Consider the following 16,450-nt stretch of genomic DNA (forward strand, 5'->3'; position numbering starts at 1 on the left):
TGTAATGCATGGGGCACAGCTCCATTTGTTTGCTGTTCCTACCAGAGTTTGAAAGCTCTGAAGAAAAGACAACCCACATTTTTAAAAACACTTTCTAGAAATCTGTCACAGAGGAGAAATGCATTGGATGGAAGGTGTTCAGTGGGTGCATATGAGAGGCAGCCAGAAGAGTAAAAAATGGAATATAAAAGCACAAGAAGGGACACAAAGTGTGGAAACACAGCAACAAAGCTAAAGACAAGGAGAAGGACACCTTCAGGCTGGAGAAGGCTCTTCCAGGCAGAGCCAAGGTAGGCTGGGATGAACAAAACAGACACAAGTGCTGCTGCACGAGACAGGGCCAATATGGGCCACTGCAACTTCAGGGAAGATTCTCCCACTCCCACAAACACAGAAGCCAGAGCACTTATAGGAAAAGTGCACAGAACCAGTGGGGGTGTTACTGCTGCTATTTGTGCTTCAGGAAGAAAAGGTCCTTCAAGCTCATGACCAAATTTATTCTGCCCCTTCTGCAGTAAAGTCAGACATATTCAAACATAATGTTATGGCAGATATTACGATGGGATATGCTCAATATTTTGATTTCACCATGATCAAAGAGTATCAAAGGTACTCTCAGTTACTGCTTTTATTTGTATAAAGAGGATCACTATCAAAAAGCAAAAAGTAAACATGTTTAATAAAAACGAGTGGTGAGGCTGTCCCTGGTTGTCTAGAAAATGCAGCAAATTCCTTTTCAAAGTAGCCACCAGGTCAGACAATGGACATTATAGTCTGAATTATTCTGCACAGCCACAAAAAATTGTGCTGGGAACAATTTTGTTAGAACTCCGTTGTAGAGATTCCATGCTAGTTGATAGAGAAACAATAGGGGTTTTCATCATTATTTCCCAAAGTTCCTGGAAAAGGCTGTAGTCATTCAGCCTGCAAACACCACAAGTACATGCAAATGTGTGAGACACATGCGTATATAAATATTTGGGTACAACATAGACAACAGTGACTGAAAGTTAAACTTGCCTCTTCTTGGACCTGAGCTTTCAAAGACATCCAAAAGAAAACATGAATATTGTATCCTATGGAATTTCTCACCTGAAATTGGGAAGAGGCAGACTTACAATATCTCAAATTAAAGTTTGAATGAGAATGAGAACTGCTACGCAGGTAAAAACATAACCAATGGCCCACAAAAACCAAGACTAGTAGAATCAGAGTTTCACAGGATTTTTTGAGCAAAATTTCATATACCATATTTGCTGGGAATTTATTTTAGAGCAATAGTAATAATTTCATATTCATTGACAAAGCTCTAATATTTGTATCAATCAATACTGCAGGTAATGAACTTTGGCTTCCATCTGTTCTACTCATCTTTAGAGGTTCTCATTAATGTATGACCATAGTTTTTATTTAAACATTCCTATTACTATGCCAGATTACTATGAAAATTAATCAAAACAAACATTACCTTGGAGTGCACAGGTGATAACAAAGCCTCTCTTAGTGAGTGCAAAACACCTTAGAAATCCAGTCTGTTCATCTGAACACCATATTGTACCACCCATGAGTATATCTGTGTCAAAAAACTGACTGGTCCCTTAAGAAAACCCAACCCAAACCAAAAAAATCAACATTCTGATATTTCTGTGTATTAAACTCTTTGGTGAAACCCAGTATACACAGAAGCAGGGCAGGCATTCTGAACACACAAAAATAATATTGTGATTAAAGGGTTATGTCAATTGAAAACCTCCAGAAACATCTTCATTTTAGCCTGAAAATGCCCATTGCTGCTCTACATGCAAAGCAGCAGAATGAACATAATACATGTCATAAATTAAACATCAGAGAGATTCTTAATGTTCCATGAAGGCATTTATTCACACTGAAAAGTAACATTTAGGTATTATCTTTTATGCTAGTGATGGAGTATTACTCATTCATCAGTTCTTTCCAGAGATCTTGCTATGAATATTCAGCTCTTGATGACAAAAATGAGAATCCAAGGTGCTCTGCAATACTTGGATTCTGGTATGGCACCATTGTCATACAGATGAACCAGAGTGAACATGGCTACAGTACCACACATGTCACTCATAACCTCGTGTGATGTGACAGATCAAGCTCAACCTGCATGGAGTGGAGGCAGAAAAGTGTCTTTGGAAACAGAAATGTCAACCAATTTTGAACTTTGAAATCTGTCAAAAAGAACATGACTACATATTCCTTTCTTGGACTCAAATTTCAGATGGCAGAAGAAGATGAGGGAAAGGAAACAAAATTTTCAGAACCTTCCAGAATGACAATAATGCTGAAGAAAACCTAGTTCTGTGAGGACAAAAGCTGCTTAAGGGGTCTGCCATGACTTCTGTGAGGCTGGCAAAATACTTGGATGTATTTCAATTATAATTGTTATTATTGCTACTTCAAATCTGTCAAGTTCTCTTGCTTCTCAGCAAATGAGGAAAAGGGCTGGGATATGGATGTAAAACAGGCTCCAATCCTAATCATCCTAGAGATAGTGCTGAGGCCAGCTATTCTGAACAGCACCATGTACTGTGTGATTCAGTTCACACTTGCAGGAATAGTCATTAAACAAATTAAAAAACATTAAACCCTTTCCTACTACCCTGTCTGCAAAAAAAAAAAAAAATCATCTTGTCTTGGTGGTTCTGGTTGGGCAGATTCAGGGAGAAAGAGTGCTAAGAAATAAGAAACATATTAAAGAACTATAAAAATGCTTTAAAATGTTGTATTTTTTAAAACAAGTTTTGAGTAACATAGGATCACCTGCCTTTCACCTCAGAGCATATCAGACCAAGAGGTTTGTGCCTCTTTTGATATTAAATTAAAATTTGAAAGACTTTCTGATAAGAGAATTTAAATCTCAGAGTTAAATGGTTTCTCTGTAGGCTTTGGTCCAGTAAAATTGTGTAAAACTGCTTTTATTAAGGAAAGCTATTTAATGCTTGCATTTGTCATGTTAGTCTGCATGGAGCTGATGTCATGGTCACTGAAGAAGACAAGATATGGAAGTAATGGAAAATGTCATCTGCACAATAACAATAATAATAAATCCACAGCTTTGTTCAGCACTTGTGTTCAACTTCACAATCATAGACATACATGCCACCATGATTTACACATTCATTGGCATCTTTGTTATCATTGACAATTTTTTAAAAGCAGATTTGGAAGGGGGTCATAGCATGAATGTAGCTAACAAGTATTTCTGGCCACAACACCAAGCAAAGGGATACACACAAGGAGGACAACGTGCTGCATCAGATGTCAAAACTGGTACGTAACACAGCAGTGGGAGACACCAGCACTGATCAAAACCATTTGTCCTCATGGGTTCCTTCCTACAGTTCACACTGTGAAGCAGATTCATCCTGATCTCTCTAGGAGAGAGTACAGCTGGTCCTACTGCTGCACAGAATGTGTTTACAGCATGGAATAAAGGAAGGAGAGGATCCCTACAGCGTTAACTCATCTTTAGCAGTGCAGAGTAAGGAAGCAATATCCTTACTAAAACTATTTGTTAATTCTCTTCTGAATGCTGCACTCGCTGAAATGTAACTGGGAGGAATGGGAAGAGAAAATGTAGACTCAGACACAAACAGAAACTCTGGACTACCCATTATATCATCCTGGCTAAAATTTTTACTGTTGGATGATATTTCATAGCTGTGGAGTTTCAGGGTCATGCAGTATTCTTTTTATTAATTTCTGTTCTTCACTCCTTTGTTGAGGAGAGTCCTTTCCAGAGCTGTGATTTGCACCATGCTAATGATATGGTCAGTGGTCCTTGGCTGGTGGGCAGATAACATTGACTAACAGCAATCTCTTTCCCCCTTCCCTTTGAATAAATTCAACTCATTCCCCAGTATACATCCAGACCATATCAGTGGTATAGTTCTGTGACAAATATCAAAGGCAAAATTATCCAGAGCAGTTGGATAGTTGGTCCAACATTTAGACACGAGAGATCTAAGATACCTGTGTTGGCACTGTTACAAAAACAGGGAAACATGCAGGTAATTCTTAAATGCAACAGGATAATCTTAAGACTGGTTTATCAACCCCCTTTTCCCCAAAGAATTGCAGTGTTTACCTTCAGTCCTGTCTGGTAGTTTCCCACTTTTGCTTGTTGTTCCAGTGTTGACTGTTTCAGACGAGGTGCTCAGTTTGGTGTTGGGGTCTCGCTTCGGTTTTGGAGGTGGCTGCTTTCTAGAGCTGCTGCTTTCATCATCAGTTCCTCCAACTGAATGAAGAGACTGGGATCTGACAGTGAAGCCACTGGAGCAGGGGTGTGGCAGTCTGTCCTGAGGAGCAGGCATTGTCATAAATCCCATGCGGAAATGTTTCCCCACGTAGCTGCCTTCATTTCCTCTTGCTACTTCTCCACCTATGCTGTAAGAGAAAATACAGATATAAGCAAAAGGTCCTCCTTTGCCTGAGCCGTACCTGGAATCAGGGTCTCAGTTCTACCTGTGACAAGCAGATCATATTTTTGAATTTGAAAACAAGAATGCTCTTCTCTGAAAAGAAGATGACTACTAGAAAAGTCTATTTTTCAACATAAGCTGCCAACAACTGAGTCACAGATACACTGCTATGCACTCAGAATTTTACAAGAAGAAATCAAGAAAAGCTTTTGCCAGGTTTCATAGTATTGTAACTAGAAATTTTCTCTAGAACAAATTTCAAACATTGAAAGTCAGAATTGAGTTTTCAGGAAAACAGGAGACTGTGAGTAGGGCAAAGAATGACACTTTAGAAATACAACAGGGTGTATTGATCCACGCTCCCTGACACTCATCTTTGACTACAGATGCTCACGTAGGTTGGGAAACAAGGCTCAATTTTTTCCCTTGAGACTAAAGAATGGTAGAGAAAAAATGGTCTAAAATTACTTGGATATAGGAAATTCAACATCACATCAAATCCACAAAAATCTGCAACACAAGCAGCTTCAGACAGTGAATTATAAGTGTAGGAGATGGAAAGACTATGGACTGTGGGACATCAGGAAGAAAATAACCTCCAGCCATTTAGAAACACAGGTTAAGAAGAAGGAAAGCTCGGTTGAAACAAGTGCTACCATACTGAACACTGCATTTTTCTGTGGGTGGCATGACTGAGAACTTGATATTATTCCTGTTCCACTCATGCTTATCAGTTCTGAAAAACAGCTCTTACTGGTGTTTAAACAGCAAACCAACAGCACATTTCAGTTCAGGCAAGTCAGTGACTATGCAAAGAAACTCAGCAACACACACAGGTCAACGTGGGCCTGTTTGCAAGGAGTTTTGAAATGGTACCACTGTGGGCACATAGAAATGTCAGCACAAGAACTGTGAAGCATCAGAAAGCTCTAATTAGCTCCTGTTTCCCCTTCACACAGAGTAAAGCTCTAAGCTGGGTAAGTGCTTCTCTGAAAGTTTTTTACTTGATGTTGCCTTGGTCTGATGAAGTTTATTTGGTGGTGGAACCTATTTCCTTTTTTAAAGACAAGAACATTTCTCAAAACTGTGAAGAGTAATTAAGGTCACCTCATTTCCACCCTATCTTCACTGTAGGTAAAACATAAGCTGTATATAATTGTCCTAAAGGCATCAGACTGGCAATGAGCAACATACAGCTTTGTGCATGATAAAGCAGAAATTTTGTTTGCTTATTACTCTCCCTGCATTTTTATTCCATTTCCTCTCCAAGTGGAGATGTCCACTTTCAAAACTGGTTAACAACAGAACAGGTCTAACCGACTGTGCACCACTTTCCAGGGGCACTGACACCTACCCACATATGTAAACACGTGCACAGATGCTTGCCACACATATGCACACTCTAGTCCATGCTCATAGCCAAGTTGTTACTAAATCCTAATTGGCATCAATTCCAAAGGGATTTGCAGCCAGAAAGATCAAGAGGTAGAACTCATTAAATTGAATATTTCTAAAAAACCTATAGTTAGGTTGAATGATTAACTATGCCTTTACTAATCTTTCATAAATTGTTCTGAAAATAATATAATCCTCCAACACTGGACAACAGAACGAGTCTGTCATATTATTTAAGGAAGATTACTATCCAAACATGCTGAAGAATGCAGGTGGGGAGTCTGCTTCCTTTCTTATGCCCATTGGGTAATCATGTTTAGCAAAGAAAATTTCAGTTTGCCATGTCTCCAATGTTACAATTCTTAGTTTACGCTATTTAATTACTGCATTTACTTCACTGCTGCATGAAGATGTTTGAACCATCCACTATAAACCAGGTTCTTATGGCAAGCCGGATGGACTTGCACAAATGCCTCTGAGGTGATATATTTCACCCTTTTCCTAAGAATACACAGAACTGCATTTATATGAAGCCTGGGGGTTTTTTTGCCAAACTGCTGCATCTTGTTTTCCAGTAATTAAAACTTACAAAATGTACTCCTGGTGTCTAAATGCACTATCTTATTCAACAATTAAATCAAATCCTTGCCCTGATCCCACCTTTCTTAATTTTTTCATTCCTTACTGAATTTCAACGTCGATGAAACCCTCACCTACTTCCTACTTCCAAAGAGCCTACAGCCAGGTGAGAGAGAGGTTGTGGGTACAGATGGGAGCAGAACTTGCTGCTGTGCAGCATCACAGCTGGAATAGATCTGATCTTGCTGTCCTACATCCTCTGCTCAGCTACCAGGCAAAAACAGCAGGGCACCATTTCCCTGTTTTTGGCCATATTTAAAAGAGGATCCATTTGTCTTTGAATGTAGGAGCCAACGCTCAGCTCCTGGTTAAGCTCTGTAAACCACAAGCTGAAGAAGACTAGCCTCCAATCTTTGGTCCTGGGCCCTGGTCATTGATCAGGATCGCAAAAGGCTTAGGCTTGTTCCTTATGCTGGTAGCAATTCCCAGTATAGGGCAGCGGGTGTTTCCCAGCTGAGTCTGACCAGCTCACACCAGCACAACACACAGTGGGATGCCAAGTTCACACCTCAGCAATGCAGACCAAAATCCCCTGTGTGTAAAAAGAAAGGAGTAATTCCAGACTCACACCCAGAGCACAAGATCAAAAGCAGGATGGCAGATTTCAAATGTGGCATCCCCTGCCCTCAGGTAGCAGCATCCTGAAGGTCCATTTAGACTTGTGCAATGCACAGTCTCGCTGTTGTTACATCATGAACCCAGACAGAATGAAAGGATTTATTTATATACTCCTCCTGCTCACAGCCACAGGAATTGGCTGCGGCTAGTGTGTGTCCCACTACAGCACAACAAGCTGACAAAGATTTACACATATCTTGCTGTGCAGCAATGACTACAGAGACAGTGAAAGAGAAAGGAACTGTGTAGGTCTCACTCCATTATTTCTGACAGGTAAGACTGTACTCCTCATTGTACTGATAATGAGTTCTATATCATTTCAAAACTGTATTATGTGAGTTGCTGCAAGTATTACATAGCTTATTAATACATATGGAAATGCAGATTTGGATTATTCCTCTGGGAAGTTTCAATTTGAACTTGGCCAGGATCAAATGTTTCTCTGAGAAAGAATTATGTACAGCATTAAATAACCATTAAAAATGCAAGACATTTGTCTGCAAAGAGAGCCATGATTATATAACAACAAAATTAGTCATATGATCGCTCACGTTAAACACATCAAAGCTGATTTTGTGTTGAAAATGCACTTCAGTGTTTGCCCAGGTCTAGTGACTGATGTGCCATGGGTGGAGAAAAGGGCAATGCCAAGGCTGGTGTCAGACACCTTTAAGGAGATTGTTGTAAACCATCTCTCCTTTCAGAACCACGTTGCCGGCCTTCTCCAACCCCAGCTCACCAGGCCCACGTGCACCATCGAGTGCTACCAGGTTACACACTCTCTGCTTGGGTGCACTGCAAGGGAAGCAAGATCCCATGCCTCTCCCTCTTCCACACAGTGATGGAATTAAATCATTACAACAAATACCAAAACTGTTGGATCTGTCTTAAACCAGTAACAGCAGATTTCAGCTTTCATTTCTAAAATATGAACAAGAGATCTGACTGATGGATCCAATGAGTCTCATTACATCTCCATACAGGTTTTGTCTGTCAGCTGAGTTTTCTGAGGTCAGCATTAAACCACACTGGCCTTGCTGCTCCTACAGCAGTGTCAGCCCGCTGGCACGTAGGCTGTGCTCATGGCAGGGCTGGACACTTCACAGCTCACTTCTGGTGCTCTATCTGATCTTTTCCACGGAGCAGATACTGGAGTGTTGATGTAACTACAGCACAGAATAAAGGAAGAACATCTTTGAAGAACTACAGAGGAGAAAGTCTTTTATATTATATATTTCATTAGACATCACAAGAGTGAAAGTTACAGAGGAAGACTAATCATTAAAAATGAACACAGAAAGTACTCTAAATGCAAACAGCATGAGGAAGGTCGTGTCTACCTTGATTTGCCACGAGTCATAACGTTCCTGTTGATTCTGAACATATTTCCAAGTTGTTAAGTTTGAAAACTAAGACAAATAAATTTTCATCACATCAATGAAAAATACATAGCAAACAGAAAGTATCCAGAGACTGTCTGCATCAATCAGAGTGGTCGTTTTAGTTTGCATTGTTCCTATTTAATATTGCAAAGAACAATTTTAATTTGCTGTGCAGTTGAATTACTTGGTCGAGACAGAAACTGGACTAATTCCTGCAAAAAAATTAATAATTGTATGAAAACTTTTGTTTTATGTGGTGCCACTGTTTAACTATAAACAAAGTGGAATATTATATTCCTCGGTGCAGCTGTAAGGAGTAGAAATCTTGGACTGAGACCATAAAGTCAGAATACCCTGGAAATGGATTTTCTTCCCAGCCATCTATCAACTCTTGTTCTTGGTTTTCATGCAAAAATTCTCCTATCCATTTAAATTTACACGGGATTATTTTCATCCCTCAGGCACTAAGAACCACTTCATAGTTCTCCTCATCTTTGCATGATTTCCTTTTCTTCTACTTGTGCTGCTTTACATGGGATTTTCTGCTTTTTTGGCACAAGTTCAAAAAGGGAACTACACCTGATTATGAGATTTTACCTCCAAAGCAGGAGGAAGGGAGATTTGCTCTGCTGGGGATGTGTCATCTTTGAAGGTATTTTAATTTCTTTGCTGTGATACATTCCAGTCAGGACCACAGAAGATCGCCATCCTTCTAAGTGTTGGAATTCCAGGTAGCCAAGAGAATCCATTTCAAGAGCAGCTACTCGCTCCTCTTGTGCTTGAAGAAGATTCATCACAGATACTGGTTCATTTGCTGGCAGAAACTGAGAGTCTCTGCAAGCTCCTCTGTGGAAGTGGGGAGAACCATGAGTTACAGGGCAAGTGAAGCACATGGATGGCCAGGCTCCTTCCCTCCGGGGACCTGCAAGCCCACGCATAGCTAATCCCCCCTGACGCGCTTCTAACCCACCAGGGAAGCCATCTGAGTCAGAAGTCACTAAAAAATTAACTGCTAACATAGGAGGAATTTTCTGCAGAAATGACTAATCATCAGCAAAACAAAAGGAATAAAAATACCTAACTCAAGGATTTTATACAAGCTGGCTTGACTGTGCAAGCAATGGTTTATCCTATGGTGTATTTATGTTTTCTGGGTTAAGAGAGCAGCTACTGCTGTTTTAACTATTTCCTTGCTCTTACAGCAGTGAACATCCAGCTGCCCTGCTCATATCAAATGTTCTGTATATGAAGGGCTGAAATGGCTTTGAAATGTCTATTTCCCATCAGAATAAATTATGCACACGTATACTAAGGATGACACATTTTACTTTGTATCTGAGAAGCACTTTCAAGATTAGCATAAATTATATTTGTAAATTAGAGGTTGGATGCCAAAACAACAGAAGATTTACTATTTTTATCCCCCTAAACATGATTTTAACAGACCATGAAATGCAATACTGAAGAAATAAGGACAGGATCACAATCATGGATACAGGAACTACACTTTAGGTATGGTTTTACACAAATCTATACCATTTTTATCACAAAAATTAAACATGCAAATTACACACATTTATCTCTATTTTTTTAAATAACTCTTCTGAGTTCCCCCTTATTATTCCCAAAGAACATACACACTTTTTTTTTTCTGCACTACTTTTCTGAAATACTCCAAAATGACTCACCATGATCTTAAATCAAGATCCAGAGGGTAATACTACCATCCTTTTAGATATAGGCTAAAACATACAAGAGTCATGACAAAGGTCAGATTTAGAGCCATTTTGTGCACCTGGAGGACTGCCTAAAATGAGCAGCCAATATGTCTATGCACATCAAACTTCTTCCCTCCACCATGTGCCTCTGCTTTTGAGGTAGGAGATCAGGTGCTGCTTAAGAAGTCAGGCCTCTCAGGATATACGGAATACATTAGTGCTACAAAATAAAATTTATTCTTTTATCCCACCTGTCAAACCCACAGGGTCAGGTTTTGATCCTGCAGACATGCAATGACAATCCCACTCTGAGTACCCACATTATTGCACTGAAACACCCAGGAAGCTTTGTGGAAATTACTTGTGCCTCATGAATCTCCTGTAAGCAACACCACTCACAGATGTGTATCCACTGCCTATTCTGATACTGGGCTATTTCTTTAAGCCCTCTGTGCTCCTCTTGAGAGTCTGCCATCCCCAACAGGGCTCACAGAAGATTCTCCAGAAGAAACTGAGCTGCCACACTACATGTGGCTGCGCCATAAGAGTAACTGAATCCCCGGGGAGCAGCCAAAAGACAGCTGTAATCCCTCTGCAGTGCACAATGGATAATAAAAGCAAAACTAACCAAGACTATCCACAGCATGTTTTCCATGTGATGCCAGAAAGTCTGATTTCAAATGATGATCTGGTATGCTCTGCAGTGAGCTACTTTTATAACACAAAACATGGAAAATGCTAGCATGGTTGGAATTTTGGGGAAAAGGAAAAAAAAAGGCAAAATCAAAACAAGCCCAAAACACTTTATTAGATACTCTGATAAATTTAAAACTTTTTTTGCTATTTTTATAGCAAATCTAACATAAGCTAGACAGCTTGGAAAGGAGTAACTGAGGAGTAAGGACCTTTCTGATCCACAGAGAACTCAACAAAATTGTTGCATGAGTCTGAACAGAAATGCAGGTACTAGTTCTATTTTCCAGTGGCACTGCTTCTATTTATAACACTGTCTCTTAAAGCAGGGACTAAGGATGCCTGCATTGGGCTGAGTATCCCCAAAGGGCTGCCACTGCTCTCCTCAGAAGGACCAACTCTCACCGCTGTACCTGGGGTGCAGAGACCCCAGTGCTGCAGCCCCACATGTGCCTGCTGACCAGGCACATCTGTGGGTTGTGAACGCACAATACTGAAGAGGCTGCAGTGAAAAGTGCCCTGTTATTATATGGATACAGTTATTTTTAATTTTGCATTGGGGGATGCACAGCTAAAAGCCAGCAAATGAAAGCTCATATGGTTCAGAGTCACCTAGAATTAGACATGGAGCATATGCAATGTTTAAACTGAGTGCAAATGCATGTTCACATTAATGGAGTGGGGTTTTGCATCCTGCCAAAAACAGGTGGAGCTCGACCAAGGCTGTGTTTTTATCACGTTCACTGGAAAACCACATGGCGCAGATTCTCTGTCTGAGCAACTGCAGCTAAGTAAATATTTCGATGAGATACAGGAATAAATTAACATACAAAATACTTCTTGGGCATTTCTGGAAGAAAATATTTCTTCAGTTTTTACTCAAAGTTTCAATGGAAAAGAGAAATCTGTACAGAGTAAAAAAAACATTTTGTGGATCAGATGCTGTGAAAAGTTAAAACCTGAAGAAATTAATGAAATGAGCTGAAACTCTAAGACAGAGACCTGTAAACCAAGCGCTCTCTGTGGGCTGAGATGTTACACTGGGTCTAGCCTTTGCAAATTCAGGTTTATTTCAAATGCTGATTGTACAGATGCTCTTCTCAGCCCCTCAAGCAAACATGACACTACTTTTTTTTTTTTTTTTTTTTAATCCAAGCTTAAATTGGATTGACAAGGAAATTATGGTCGTAAATAAATGCTTCCTGTGGTATCCAGTTCCAAAGAGAAAGGACTCTGAAAATACTCTTCAATCCTGAGTGGCAGTGAACAGGAAGAGCAGCATTTCAGTTTGGAGGAAAACCCCTGATGAACTGCACTTTAACAAGATCCATAGCAAAACATACAGATTATTTTTTACACACCTAGTAACCTGAAAGTCTAGTTATTCACATTATTCTTCTGGTAGTATTGTCATTCACAATTTGCAGTTCAAAATATGTTCTCTGAGCTGATCTCCCTCTTCATATTATTTTCCAAGGGCCCTGTAAAGTAAGTAAGAAGGGGAGAGGCACATCCTAGCATAATGGGAGAAGGTTCCAGCAGCACAGTTACATCAGGGATGTGACAGGGATGCAGGTCCCACTGAAGGGACAGTTTTATGCAACAGCCACCACTCCAGATATTATAGTCATATAGGGCAATTTTGCCTACAGACATCTCAGCACATGACAAAATTTGGAAGCTTACATTCTTTTGATCAGGCATTTATCCAAATATCTTGGGTACAATTTTAGGCACTGCTTTCATTGACATTCAGGGTCAGTTGGTAGCTACTAAAATAACATCTGCACATTAGCAATTTCAATAGGACTAAATCAAATGTAACCTACAAATTGTATATTGAAATTTTCATTTTAGGGGAATGCACAGTATATACAGTGCAAGTGTTTACAAACACTGGAAGGCTTATTTGGGTATTTTTCCCACTTACAAGGACTCTGGGTGCTGGACTGGTCTTTGCACAGAAAACAACAAAAAAAAAAAGTAACTTGTCTGCATTTTACCCAGCCTAGCTACATAAATGTTCTGCTGGATACATCACTTTGTTGTCATAGGTTGTGGAACCCATCAAAGTCTTCACCAGAAAATCCTTTTCTACCTGGAAGAGCCCTGCCCAAGCCCATCACTTTGACTTTACATCTAGAATTATTACCCTTGTGCTATTAGGTATCACCCTCTCTCTGTTCCTTCTGATGTCTGAAGGAAAGGTTTCATTACTCTGTATTTTAAGTGGCCAGCAGTAAGTATCTATGCTTTGCAAAATGAAACAGACTCAAAAACTAAGTGAAATATTCTTGATTGGTCTAATAAACCCAGGAAAGAGGAAAGGGAATCACTCCACAGTTGTGTATATTGGTGTCCCTCCCTCCTTCCTCCCAGGACAGTCTAAATCTGCTAAATAAAGTTACATTAAATCCCATACATCAGTATCAACAGTTCTTCTCAGAGCCTGGAGAGGTTTTTTCACTAAGATACAAAGTTCTCATGAAGATTTCACTGCTTATGTCACTTTTCTATGTGTAATAAAATGATCATTATTGCCACAACAGAATATTAATGTGCTTCACATCTAAATTTAGAAATAATAATGTAAAACTCTTTTCTAGTCTTGATGGATGTCAGTTTCTTAGCCAGGGTTGTCAGAAGCTACTTATTTGTTCATAGAAATAAATTTAAAAGGACATTTTATTTTCAGAAACACAGTTAATTTAATATTGCACGTCAGAGCATGTGACAAGCAATTGTAGTGGGCATATAGGTGGTCAGGACCTAGTGATTTGAGTCAGGACACTGTCAGAGGCCAGCCAGCAAACACACATCTGTCCCTGCTCATGCACATACCCAGCACAACCCTGAACCCTTTCCACACGGAGGTCTTCCAACACATTCATTGCATCTCCATTCCCTTTAGAAATCAAGGTGAATCGTCCATATGCAAAGCATAGAAACTCTTTTCTCCTCTGTATCCAGGCACAGATCTAATGGCCAGACTCAGGAACTCCAGCAGACTACTAAAAGGTCTTTATGTCTACAGGAATTTAATACCAGAGACAACTGGCTACAATAAAATCTGCCAATAAACTTCCAAAGCTGCCAGAAATCAGCACATGCTAATTTTCATCACTCTCAGAATTACTTTTGCAAATGGAGATGGTCAGATAATTTTGGGCACTTCTGTGTTGTGCTTTTTTTTTTTTTTTTCCTGCAAGAGTAGCTTTTTGCCAAATTTTTGAACAAAAACTATGTCCAACAAGCTCTGACAGTGAAGGAAGATGGTGCTTAAATGCTCCTCGAGGGACATGTACTTACATTGCCCAAAGGGTCATCGCTACAACCTAAGCCGCAGTGAAATGGAATTTTGCTAAAGCAACAGCTTGTTTTCCAAGCTGTGAAAGTCTGTGTGAGGATTTGTTAGAGAACTAAAACATTAAAACAAAGAGCAACACCCTTGTAACCTGCATTTAATGGTGTAATGGTACATTAAGAGGGGGATGTGCTAGTTTAGTTCCCTGCATGAGAGGTGATCAGTTCTGTGTTGTTCGCACTGAAACATGTAAATTCCCTTTATTCCTCAGGCAACTCTTCAGAGCTGTCATTTATTGAATGTTATATTTCAAGTGTCTCAGCTTGAAGAAATAATGCTGTGTGGGCACTGAGGCTGTGAGCTGTGGCAGCCAGGGTCACACAAAGTCTAGACCTAATTTTGTGTAAACATAGCAAATCAAAAATACTGTGCTGTTGCTTTCCTTTGCTCTAAGAATTATCGTTAAAATCTGCAAAGCTGCTGGTAATAAGTTGTAGTTCATGTACATTTCCAGGCTGCTTAAACCCCTTTGAAAAGTCTTCTATCTAGGAACAATAACCCTGACATAATACAAACTGGATTTCCCTCTCCCAGAGCTACATGGCAGGCAGCAGCCTTCTTTAAAACACCTGAAAGGGGAAGAAGCTCAGAGACAATTTGTGTGTGAGCTCCCAGCACTGAAGTCCAAATCAGTTATCTGCCCACCAGGCTGCACACAGGAGATGTCTCTGTTCCTCAGAAGACCTATGCTATGCTTTTTAATTGTTTATGTATTTTTAAACCCAAGAAAATACTGTTCTCTGCTCCAGAATATGTGATACCCCTTTCCCTGCCCTGTGGCCCAGTGCCCACACAGGACACAGGAGCCTGTTGCTCTGTCCTTACTGCACCAGCCAGCCCAGAGTGTTTAATTTTGAGATGCTAAGACAAAACTTCCTTCAAGATGGTCTCATGATAAAAATCTTAAACCAGAGCAGCCTCAATTAAAAGATTTTGGGTCATTATATACAGGACTGGAACAGTAGACTTTCAAGTCCTACAGAGCTTGTGACAACATATCTTTTAATAGGCACTTTCACCCACTTAATAAATGTAGTCATGAGCTACTGAGCTTTAAGAAATAGAATCACTGAATCATTAAAGTTGGAAAAGATTTTTAAGATCCTCAAATCCAAACATCAACCCAGCACACCACCACCATGTTCACCACTAACCATATCCTCAGTGCTAGGAAGGATGAACCTTACTGGGCTTCACACACACACTTCTGTGAATTTGCATGTGAAATGATTTTGTACCCTACCTAGAATGGTACACAGAAATGTTAATGTTCCTGGTGGTGAACAGCTCATTATTCTGATCTCCAGAACCTCTATTTTATTTTACCTCAGTAAGAAGTGAAAAATAACAGTAGTCAAATAAGATCTAGCAGCACCTAGTTATTTAACCAGTGGATACACTGCTTTACAACAAAAGTAGATGATTACAGGTAAGAAAAGACAGATGCAGCACAATTACATTATTGCAGCTCTAAAGTGCCTTCTAGAAACTTTGTGGAGGAAAAGGGTAAAATCAGCATATTTCCTATGGTGGGTTTTGAGTTAAACAGTTAAATATGACGTGTTGACATATTTTCAATTTTTGCCTTATATCCACAACATACTTAAAATGAGAGCCAAGACTTTTTTATAGTCCTGCTATTCTATTCTGGAATGGAAAACTAAATACAATTCAAGGTTGTAGGACACAAGAAAAAACTTGGGAAGTCAAAACTATGGAGTTTCACAGATGTGAGTGATCCAAGCTGACACTTCTAATCCACTCTCAGATATTTAAAAAAGGGATATTTCATGGGTGCATCCAGTAAAATTAGGATAGCTTTGATTCAAGACCCAGGACAGCTTCAAGAGGGCTCACAAAAGAATAGTATCAAGGAAAGAAATATCTCCCAAGGATAAATTCCCTCCTGTGACAGTGACAAAATTGGGTCATCTCCTAGATGCTAGCATCTATAATTCTTGAAATGCAGATAAAATGCAGATAAAAATAAATACAAAGTATAAGCTTTCATAATACATTGGAGTTATTTATGCATATACTTACTAATCAGTGTTTACTGCCCTTCAAGCTGCATACAGAAACAATTAGATCCCTTTTTAGAAGGGGTAGTATAGAACATGCAGATCTACAGCTTTGATTTAAAGAGCATGACAGGCAATCAGTGTGTGTCAGAGGAAGCCCACATCAGCA

General features: G+C 39.6%; 1 protein-coding gene across 5 annotated transcripts in view; it reads right to left on the bottom strand.

Annotated features, from left to right (window-relative positions):
* NYAP2 (neuronal tyrosine-phosphorylated phosphoinositide-3-kinase adaptor 2) overlaps positions 1-16,450 on the bottom strand; it is a 133,208-nt gene that overhangs the window by 66,781 nt on the left and 49,977 nt on the right. For all 5 annotated transcript variants that reach the window (XM_068200913.1, XM_068200912.1, XM_068200911.1 and 2 more), the window contains one exon: positions 4,118-4,416. In XM_068200913.1, coding sequence (XP_068057014.1) covers positions 4,118-4,416 — 299 coding nt within the window. The remainder of the gene's footprint in view (positions 1-4,117; positions 4,417-16,450) is intronic.

This window comes from Anomalospiza imberbis, chromosome 10 (genome assembly GCF_031753505.1).
Source record: "Anomalospiza imberbis isolate Cuckoo-Finch-1a 21T00152 chromosome 10, ASM3175350v1, whole genome shotgun sequence".
Classification (NCBI taxonomy): domain Eukaryota; kingdom Metazoa; phylum Chordata; class Aves; order Passeriformes; family Viduidae; genus Anomalospiza; species Anomalospiza imberbis.